Source organism: Gymnogyps californianus, chromosome 5, assembly GCF_018139145.2.
Source record: "Gymnogyps californianus isolate 813 chromosome 5, ASM1813914v2, whole genome shotgun sequence".
In the NCBI taxonomy this organism is placed as follows: Eukaryota; Metazoa; Chordata; class Aves; order Accipitriformes; family Cathartidae; genus Gymnogyps; species Gymnogyps californianus.
This window is the reverse complement of record NC_059475.1, coordinates 230,539-239,730: the sequence shown is the minus strand read 5'-3', so window position 1 is coordinate 239,730 and position 9,192 is coordinate 230,539. Positions and strand designations below refer to the sequence as shown.

General features: G+C 53.2%; 1 protein-coding gene across 1 annotated transcript; it reads left to right on the top strand.

Annotated features, from left to right (window-relative positions):
• Positions 1-471: 471 nt before the first annotated feature.
• On the top strand, positions 472-6,101 carry SIRT3 (sirtuin 3). Its single transcript, XM_050897203.1, has 7 exons — positions 472-523; positions 1,558-1,755; positions 2,394-2,626; positions 2,788-2,888; positions 3,102-3,263; positions 3,696-3,905; positions 5,674-6,101. The coding sequence occupies exons 2-7, from the start codon at positions 1,613-1,615 to the stop codon at positions 5,692-5,694; spliced, it is 870 nt and encodes a 289-aa protein (XP_050753160.1). The 5' UTR covers positions 472-523; positions 1,558-1,612; the 3' UTR covers positions 5,695-6,101.
• The last annotated feature ends 3,091 nt before the right edge of the window (positions 6,102-9,192 follow it).

Here is a 9,192-nt window from a genome sequence, read left to right as displayed (position 1 = left end):
AACACCCCAAAAATCCCCGAAACGCCCCAAAACTGAGGGGGCGGGGAGAGGGGAGGGGTGAGGCCGGGTCCCTGCCAGAGAGGCGGCCGCGACGCGCGGCGCGCCTACTCGGGTCATTGCGGTAGCGCCGCGGTGGGTGCCCGGCGGGGAGCGCGGCCGCTGCCCCGGCCATGGAGCGGGGGGCGCGGCGCGGCGCGGCGGCGGGCGGCGGGCTGCTGGCGGCGGGTGAGGCCCGGCGGGCCGGGGGAGCGGGGTCGGGGAAGGGTAACAGCGGGCCGTGAGGGGGGCGGAGGGGCGGGAGCGGGCCCTGAGGGGGGGGGGGGGGGGGGGGGCACCCGCGCGTTGCTGCTCTCCGGTTCTCCCTCGACACCCGTTCACCGGCTCTCCGCTTTCTTGCAGCGTGGAGGAGGCTGTGGGAGCGCGGCCCCAGGGATGGCGGCGGCAGCGGTGGCCCGGCGGGGCTGGCCCGGCTCTCCCTGTGCTCTGGGGCCAGCGAGGGAGCGGCCGGCTGCGGAGGACGGAGGTAGGTAGGGCTGGCTGGCTTCCCGCGCCCCTCGCCTCACAGCCGGTGCCCGCCGGGCCTCTGCACCGGGATGCCGAAGGGAAGGAACCGATACTGTTGGGATGAAAGCATGGGATGGAGGACATCACCGCTCCTGTCTAAACAGGCAGAGGGGTCGCCGTCTCCGTAAGCCAGAGCTGGCCTGGGAGCTCGAAGAGTAGAGAGAGATTTACCAGAGAAATACTGGTGTTTGCCAGATTGTGAATTTAGCTCCCCAGGAACCTGGTCTGACAAGGCAGAGCCGTGTCCTTGTGAAGACAGCGGCGACCACACTGAGGCCGCAGTCGACACTTGCAGCCCGGTAATTGCTATTTGCGGATTGCCAGGATCCAGCAGCTCGCTCTCGGCTCTTCGCGTTCCCACGCCTTCTCTGGACCGCTCACAGTGTCCTGCACCAGCAAGCACTAATTGTCTGGGGAGAAGCTGTTCCTTGAGATGATAATGACTGTTCGCAGCCTCATCTGTACATAGTGCTGACCTGTGATTCCTTTAGGCATTTGCCATTTACACTTTCCATTTTCCATTTCCAAGGCAGAGCCCTTGGGGGAAATAGAGAAATGGAAATGTCTGGGCTAACCTGGGCAGCGTTGTCCCAGGGTGACAACATCACCCTGTTAGAAACTGCTTGAAACTTGGGACATAGAAAAGAGTCTTCTGTATCCCAAGAGCCGTGTAAATCGACTATGAGACTTGTGAGTCCCAGTGCTACTGTTCCCACAGCCCTACGTCCACCTCCTGTCCAAAAAAACCCCCTCTCATAGGGGTACCAGCGATCTGGTATTTTTAGATCTGCGTAAGAAAGCGCAATGGAAAGTATCTACACCAGGGGTGCGGATTAGACTAACAGTTAAGCTTTCTCCTTGTTAAGTACTAGCACACAGTCCTGCCGATTGAAGAGCTTTCTGCAAAATTCTTGGGGTGGTTTTCTCCCCTGAGCACTTTTCAGCTGAAGCCGCTGTCAGTACGCTACCTGTTGTGCTTTCTGTTCCGAGCAGGATCCAAGGGACCAGGCCCTTCTCTTTGTCTGCTGCTGCCAGAGCCATTTTAGGAATGGGCAGATGGGGAGATGATGGTGGGAAGCAGAAGCTCACCCTGCAAGATGTGGCAGAGCTAATTCGGAAGAAGGAGTGTCGCCGAGTGGTGGTGATGGCTGGCGCTGGGATCAGCACCCCCAGCGGCATCCCGGACTTTAGGTAACGCCTCCATTGTTTCATTTGTCCTTTTTCAGTGCGGGGAGGGCCAAGATCTTCAGCTTAGATAATGCTGGTGCCTGCTACTCCTCTCACCCCCCTCCGTTTTGTCTATCTGTGCCAGCCTAGACTAGGCACAGGAGTTTCCGTGCCTGCTGATCCTCCTACACCAGCCAAAGGCAGGCTGGCATCGCCAGTCGGACTTTGGGCCATTCTTTGGCCCAGGTCTTCAGGATGCTTAAATCATGCCTGTCGCTTGATTCTGCGACTGCGCTCACCGCACCGCCTTGGCCACCGGAGAAGAGCCAGTGTGGCCGTGGCGCGGGCTCAAGACGCTCCGGCTAGAAGAGAGCGCGGTCCTCACAGCGTACCAGCGCGGCCCTTCCCTTCCTCCGACTGCAGGCACGCCTCTGCAGCCGGGAGAACGTGGCGTGTGGCAGCAGAGCAGGGATGCGAGGCAGGTTCTCCTCCTGCGCGGAGGTGGTTTCAGCGGCTCTCTTGACGCACAACGGGCAGCGCAAAGCAGCCAGAGAGAACCCAAGGACCTGGCTGACTGCTCTGTCGTGTCTTGGTCTGGCTCTGCGGTGGGTGGCATCTCTTCCTGCATTCTGACTACCAGCCCCGCTCTCCTCTCTTTGCAGGTCCCCGGGGAGCGGCCTCTACAGTAACCTTGAGCAGTACAACATCCCTTACCCAGAAGCCATCTTTGAACTGATGTATTTCTTTGTCAACCCTAAGCCCTTTTTCACTTTGGCCAAGGAGCTCTACCCTGGCAACTACAGACCCAACTACGCCCACTATTTCCTGAGACTCCTGCACGACAAAGGGCTCCTCCTGCGCCTCTACACCCAGAATATTGACGGGCTGGAGAGAGGTGAGTTTTCTCTTCCCCATCTCTCAGCAGCAGAGCGGCGGGAAGAGATGAGGGTGGGAAGCAGAACAGGAGGCAGGACTGGGGAAATGCCCGGTGAATGCGGAGTTTCTGGTTCAGTCGCCTCACGCTGAGCTGGTCCTCTCCCACGCGCTGTGTTCCAGTTGCTGGGATCCCTCCCGATAGACTGGTGGAAGCCCACGGCACCTTTGCCACTGCCACTTGTACGGTCTGTCGAAGGAAGTTCCCAGGAGAGGACTTCAGGGTGAGTGGTCGCAGCCGGGCATCGACACGTAAATTAACGCAAGGAGGAGAACCTGTTGCAGGCCTGTTATTTTGCCCTCAGGGCCAAGGGGTTTTACTGGAGGGGACCAGACTTGGGGCTGGATCTTGCTGCGAGGACGTGCTGTGGTTCTGACCCTGCTTGTGCAGGTACGCGCTGCCCTGTAACGAGTGGTGTTGGGTGCTCTTGCTTCAGGGGGACGTCATGGCAGACAAGGTCCCTCACTGTCCTGTCTGCACTGGAATCGTGAAGCCTGACATCGTGTTCTTTGGCGAGGAGCTCCCGCAGCGCTTCTTCCTGCACGTGACAGACTTCCCCATGGCAGACCTCCTTTTCGTCATCGGAACGTCCCTGGAGGTCTGGGACTAAGGGAAACCCCCTGCTCACAAGGAGGAAAAGGCAAACGGAAAACAGGGCCCGAGGGGACTCTGGAGGAGAAGAGAGGGTTTAGAGGAGAAGGCGAGAAACTGGGTTATCGAGGTAAAATTTGACGTGGCAGGGTAAGAAATAGGGTGCATGCACTCTGAGAGACCCTCTGAAAACCTTGTGTGCTCCTGGCAAAGGTGGGCACCTGGAGAGCAAGAGATGAGTTTTGCGGCTCCCCGAGGAAAGGCCACCAGATAACTGGTGACATCCGTAACCTGTTCAAAGCTGGGGTAGCTTAGCCCACAGTGGGAGAACTGTTAAACACAGCGGTTACAAGCTTAGTGCGCAGTGAATTCATGCCGGCAGTGGCCCCCAGCGGGGTGACCCTCTCTCTCTCTGCTCCTTCGGGTTGCCTTCCTTTAGGTGGAGCCCTTTGCCAGCCTGGCAGGAGCTGTTCGCAGCTCCGTTCCCCGAGTCCTGATCAACCGAGATCTCGTAGGACCCTTCGCCTGGCAGCAACGCTACAATGACGTAGCCCAGCTGGGGGACGTGGTCAGTGGGGTCGAGAAGCTGGTGGAGCTGCTGGACTGGAATGAAGAGATGCAAACACTAATTCAGAAGGAAAAAGAAAAGGTGGGAAGGGGCTCAGAGCCCTGTCTCCCTCCCTCAGCCTCTTTGTTCCTTGTGCTGGAGTTATTCCGGGGGGAGCAGGTTTATGCTTGCTGGGGTTAGACTTGCGCCACAGACGTGGCCGTGCTTGCAGCCTGCATTCAGAGAAAAGGCCAACAGAAAAGTGCAAGAAGGTTTTAAAAAACAAAAAACCCAACCCCAAACCAAACCTCAGTGGTATTTCACAGTGAAGGTGCTACAGAGCCGAGTGCTGCGTGGCTGAGTGTTTCGGTGGCACAGAAGGGGAGGATGCAGATCTGCCAACCTCAGATAAAATAGGAAGAATATGGAAAAGGCCAGGCTTTGGGTTGAATGAGGACACTTTAGGGCTTCTTCAAGTAGTGACCCACTCAATTACTGAAAAGCTTTCTGTTGATTTCATCTGTTTTTTTGATTTGTTCCCAAACACACTGAAAAAGCCCTGTAGATGAAGGTACAGTTCCTGGGGCTGGAAGTGACCGACCAGAAGATCCCCTCTGTCATCTCTATCAAATTAATCCAGTACAATCTCATAAATCAGCAGAGGACTCACCTTTGCACTTAACACAAAACATGGGCATTCTCTTCTTCAGGCAATGCTTTCCTCAGATGTGTGTGAGGAGACTGGAAAACTCCACTGAGCGTGCAGACACGCAGCGGGGCACGCTCTCGGGTGCTGAAGCTGCTGTTCAGGCGTTGCTTTTTACGCTGCTTTTTCCCTGGCTGGGAGCCTGAGCCTGTGATGCTCTTAATGGCACATTAACACGAATAACTGCAGAACTAAACCAAGGAGCCAAGCCAAACATCACCTGAGTGGAGCTTTCCTCTTTCTGTCCATTCGCTTAATTGCTTTGGTTTCATTTCTAGTGGTTTATTCTGGTCGTTGTGAGAAATAAGTAATAGTAGTAGCGACAGGGAGGCTCTAATTGCGCTGCGTCTGAGACCGAACACGGTGGTGCAGTGGCCAGGCACGCGACAAACAGCAAGCAGCAGGCAGGAGTGAGGGTACTTGCTCCACCCAAGAGCGTTGAATCATTAACTAAAGGCTTGACTTTTTTCCCCCGCTGATCATTTATTTCTCTGTGCCGTTCTTCTTACATCTGTAATCTTCTGAGATCTTCAGAAGCGAGAAATTGTAGGAGAGCAAGTTCTTAATTACTTTGAGTTTAGTGCTAATGTTAATTATCACTTTAGACCTGCTGGGAAGATTTTTCCACACTTGGCGTCAAACACTTTTTAAACTTTTTTTTTTTTTAATTTAAGCAGAAATTGTAACCTGTGGGCTGGGCCAACTCTTCCGCTTGTGTAAACGGGCACAGCTCCGTTGTCTGCAGTAGGGCTCTGCCAACTTGCCGTAGTAAGCAGCTAGTTGTATTTTTAAGATACACTGTGCATACGTGACTTCGACCCAAGAGAAAATCTGGCTTCAAGATTCCAATTTTAACATTCAGGTTGTTCTTACTTTCATCAGATTATGGGGTAGGAGCAAATAGGAATTATTAGTCTTCTGGTCAGGTTTTTGATTTTTCACTAGAAGCCATTTTGCATTTGTACGAGATGAGCCAGCCCTCGGTTTAATGCTTGTGCTGCTCTAAATCACTGATGGATAAAGCCGATGCAAGTGTGGTAAAGCACGAAAACCAAAACTCCTTGCTCTGGGATTTTGGTGCTAGGAAGCATTGCTGGCTGAGCTAAGAGGGGCTGGAAGGTTTGAAACACCCCAGCAAACGCTGTGTGGTCTTTCTATTTTTAGCTGGATGCGAAAGACAAATAGGACAGCTGGCTCCCTGCTGCTGGAGAGCGATGTTTGCCTCGGAAAGGAGACCTCGTCATGCCCAGCGTGGGCGGAGGAAGAGATCGTGGCAGGGAGCCGTGGAAGAGGCCGTCCGGCTCTGCAGCAGCAAATCCACACAGGACTGGCACGCTGGGGAGGAGGGAATGCTCGCGGCTCGATCCAGCCAGCCTGGGAGCAGAGCAGAGAGGCCCTCACCCACGAAGGAAGGGAAGCTGAAGGGAGTGGAGCCCCGACGCCAAGCTGCAAACTGGTTCTGCACGTGAAGGCTTTCCTACCTGAGACTTCAGAACAGTTGATGTAGCCACTGAGCACTGTTCCCTCCTTGTCTTGCCTCGGTGTTTATTCTTCAGATGAAATCTCTGCTAATCAGGGGACAAATGCTGTGATGGGGGGGCCTGACCCCCCGTTCCTGTTCAGGAACGCCAGCTCAAGCTGCTGGCGGAGTTTTGAATCAGTGTAGTGTTAATTATTTAATAATAAAAAGAGTTCTAATTCTTTTGCCGACATCACCTGAGGGTTTTTCTGTAAACTTCACACCTTCCTTAGTGTTCGAACACATTCTGTCCCCACCACCACTCCTTTCACCTGCTTTTTTATTACTTTTCTTTTTAACCTTACACAAGTACCTTTCCTGCCTGTAAATGCTGTCCCAGGGAGAGGCAGTATCCATCAGAGCACTGCAGCGATGTCCTGCTCTTTCCCAAATGTGCCCTAGCAGTGTACTTTGCGTATCACAGGTGTAGCAGAGCCTCTTCCCTGCAACAGGGCATGAATTTCGTCACCCCAGCACCCAAATTTGGCTGTGGGGACTGAAGTCACACCCAGGCGGCCCTGCCTGACCAGTGTGTTTGTCACGGCAACTGCTCTAGAGGCACTCTCCCATCAGTACCAGCTCTAAACAAGCACAACAAAATGCAAAGCATTTTATGCCACCATTTTGTTACGGTTAATGCTAAACCGCAGAAAACCCAAGCGAAGGGAATAAAAGCATTTGAGCACACAGCTGTGTCTTGCACAACACCGGAACAGTTAACACCGGAACAGTTACTGACTGCTGTGCTGTGCTGGGGTGACCCTGGCTGGACGCCCGGTGCCCAAAGCCGCTCTGTCACTCCCCTCCTCAGCTGCACAGGGGAGAGAAAATACAACGAAAGGCTCCGGACATAAGGGAAGCTTCTAGCAGCTTCTCACAGAAGCAGCCCCTGCAGTCCCCCCACTACCAAAACCTTGCCATGCAACCCCAATACATATGGCCTAAAAGCTCTTCCCAGGGCAAAGCTAGCGCCTCAAAACACTGTCTTATGGCTGTTTATATAATTGGAAGTGTTTGGACCTAGTACTCATCTGCTACAAACCAGACTAGCTCTAGGGACGCCACAGAAGCCTGGCACATCGACTGCTAATGCTACAGGAACAGAGAGTTCGGCGCTTGGTGTCCTAGCTGCTTCCTTCAAGAAAGCTTTGAACAAGTTCCCATTCAGACGAGCAGACTTCTTTATCCAAATGCACAACTCAAATGTATCTGCGTGTTCCTCCTCACAGCCGGGACCAGCCCAGCGGATATATTTGAATGCGCAGCCTCAGGAAAAGCAGAAGGGTTGTTCTCTCACTTTGCAGAGCACCAGAAGCCTCGTGGCACATTGCTTCAAACCGAAAGTGGCAGCGACGTGTTGTTTTTAAACCATACCCTGTTTATAAACCCGTACTCCAGAAGCACCCTGTGCCAAGCTCAGCCCCTGCACCGGGGCTTGTCACAGCAGCAGGGCCTGCCGGTTGCAAGTCAGGGGTTTTTTTAAGCACAATAGAAAATTGGAATACAACAATATCAGAAGCATTGCATTAAAAATACACCCCCCACTTTTCCTTTTGCATGGAAAGCTTCGGAGAGCTTTAACAGCTGGGCAGAGATCAGAGGTCTGCGTTTTCACACTGAAGGTCTGCAGTGGGGTTTTCTGCTAGTTACTTAAAAAAAAAAAAAAAGGAGAGAGATGCAGTTGGCCTAAAAACGCCAAGTGCGATACACTGAAGCTATTCTCATGACAGGAGCCTATCTGTCAATCTTAGTGGGTCAGTTTTACATAAATATTGTATACCCCTGGGAGAGCTCGGAACTTTAATCACGACTACTAAAAAAATTCTTAATCACTGAAGAACTAAACTAAATGAAGCATACCTTCAGCTTTTCACATCACAGAGACCGTCTTCAGAAAAGAAGCACCAACTCCTAAAAATACACAGGCAGGAACACTTGCAAACCCTCTGCTCGCCCCCGCTGCGCATCTGCAGCCTCCCCGGACCCAGATTTCCTGGATGCCCGATACGGTGCCCCGCTGCGGAGCCCGGCCAGCCCGTCCTGCCTCCCCACCGCAGCCCCAGCCCCGCTGCACTCGCTGCCTGGCAGGGAGTCACGAACCTCAGCAGACCCACGCAGCCAAATGAGCAAATTTTCAACCATTACAGAGCATTTGTAAAGAAGATGAGGAACAGTCCTGTAAACAACTGCGTGTTGTGAGGCCCGAGGGGTCGGGCTAAGATTGTTTTGCAATCCTCAAGCTTCAATGCTTAATTTAACTTTGGGATGCTCCATTTGGTTATACTTGGTGGTCGTGGTGCAGGGAAAGGTTCTGCCTTAGCCCCACTTTAATGCTACGATTTTACCTCCCAAATAAAACTGTAAAGTTCAGGGTGATCAGCGTAGAACCATGTGCTAGTCAAAGAGCCAAAGATACCTCCTTACTTCCTCACAGCTATCGCGTTCGATGAATCACTGCCATGCGTCCATTTGTCAGGTTTTCTTTATTCTAGCATCACTTTTGCATTCCTACTCATGACAGTAAGTTTTGGAACTCTGGTACATGAGACAAACTGGAAGATTTTCTTTAAAACAATTCTCTTTAAAAAGAAAAAAAACAAAACAGAAAAAAAAAGACAAATCTAAGCCACAGCGAATGACAGGACCAACACGAGCCCCTGGGTGCAAACAGCAGTGGACCTGCAGGAAAGCCAAAGCAGGTGAGGAGGCAGCAGACAAAGCACAGATTTTGGCCCTTCATTTGGGAAGCGTGAGATGGGGAAAGGCTAATGCCAAAAACTAAACTCCGTGGTAACAGGAACATTGCACAGCGCCAGAGACTGAATATCAGAGTGTTCCTAGCAGTCACCTGCGCGTTTCTCTCCTGTGGCCGACAGGAACGCTGGAAGCTTCGCACAAAGGCTTTACTTGCCTCCCGGTGGCGCACACACCGCTGCTCCCCTCTGCGCTCACGTACACACTCCTAAGTCCACGCACTCCTGTTTTTGCACGGACACCGTCACGCTCACAGCCATACATAGCGCACACATGCACGACTACCTGCTGATGAAATGGATGCACTGTGCCGAGACACCCCGCAGACACCGCTCCCCAAGAACTGTCATGAATAGTTCACTCCCCTTCTCCTGCAGTCCCACCTTCCCACCCGCGTTCCTGGGCAGCGG

What these genes read in the sequence shown, in the direction of transcription:
- SIRT3 (XM_050897203.1), top strand. Translation starts at nt 1,613, where the DNA reads ATGGGCAGATGGGGAGATGATGGTGGGAAGCAGAAGCTCACCCTGCAA. An exon ending in TCATCGGAACGTCCCTGGAG is followed by an intron (nt 3,264 to 3,695) that starts GTCTGGGACTAA and finishes GCCTTCCTTTAG; the next exon opens with GTGGAGCCCTTTGCCAGCCT. An exon ending in TTCAGAAGGAAAAAGAAAAG is followed by an intron (nt 3,906 to 5,673) that starts GTGGGAAGGGGC and finishes TTCTATTTTTAG; the next exon opens with CTGGATGCGAAAGACAAATA.